The sequence below is a fragment of the Sinocyclocheilus anshuiensis genome, unplaced genomic scaffold (assembly GCF_001515605.1).
Source record: "Sinocyclocheilus anshuiensis isolate Anshui unplaced genomic scaffold, SAMN03320099.WGS_v1.1 scaffold2159, whole genome shotgun sequence".
Lineage (NCBI taxonomy): Eukaryota > Metazoa > Chordata > Actinopteri > Cypriniformes > Cyprinidae > Sinocyclocheilus > Sinocyclocheilus anshuiensis.
The window spans coordinates 96217-96764 of NW_015538039.1; the positions used below are offsets into that span (position 1 = coordinate 96217).

Here is a 548-nt window from a genome sequence, read left to right on the forward strand (position 1 = left end):
AATGTCTAGACAAAATAAAGAAAAGTCTGTGTGTGAAAATATATATATATATATATATATATATATACACACAATTATAAAACACAATATGGTTGCTAACCCCTGTTGTAAAGAATGTTCTCACCTTCCATTCTTTTTTTTCTTGTATTTTGTTATCAGACAAGCCTAAGAAAAAGAAGCAGCTCTCAGATGGTTTGTAAGTCATATTTTGCACATTAACAAACTCTTTCTGGTTCATTTACCAGCCGTGAACATACAACAGCTTGAGCTGTGCATGTTCAAATGTAACGATTACATGAGTAAGAAATTTGCATGCGAGACTCTTCTGATTAGATTTCATTTCACACACACAGACACACACACACACACACCTTTCAGTTGTTTTTCTTTTATGGCTTCAGGGATAAACAGACCATCAAAAACATGAGAAAGTGGGCCATGACCTAAAAGTAAAAATAAAAATTACATTTATACAGAATCATGATTCCGGGGGAGCTTAGACGCATGAAAAACACAAACAATATTTTCTAGAAGTGAAAATATTGTTT

The 548-nt window shown here is 32.7% G+C and overlaps 1 protein-coding gene across 1 annotated transcript in view; it reads right to left on the reverse strand.

Annotated features, from left to right (window-relative positions):
• LOC107681591 (deoxynucleoside triphosphate triphosphohydrolase SAMHD1-like) overlaps positions 1-506 on the reverse strand; it is a 7745-nt gene extending 7239 nt beyond the window's left edge. The window contains exons 1-3 of the mRNA XM_016477908.1: positions 503-506; positions 372-443; positions 125-165 (exon numbers count right to left, since the gene is read on the reverse strand). Coding sequence (XP_016333394.1) covers positions 125-165; positions 372-443; positions 503-506 — 117 coding nt within the window. The remainder of the gene's footprint in view (positions 1-124; positions 166-371; positions 444-502) is intronic.
• Between the last annotated feature and the right edge of the window lie 42 nt (positions 507-548).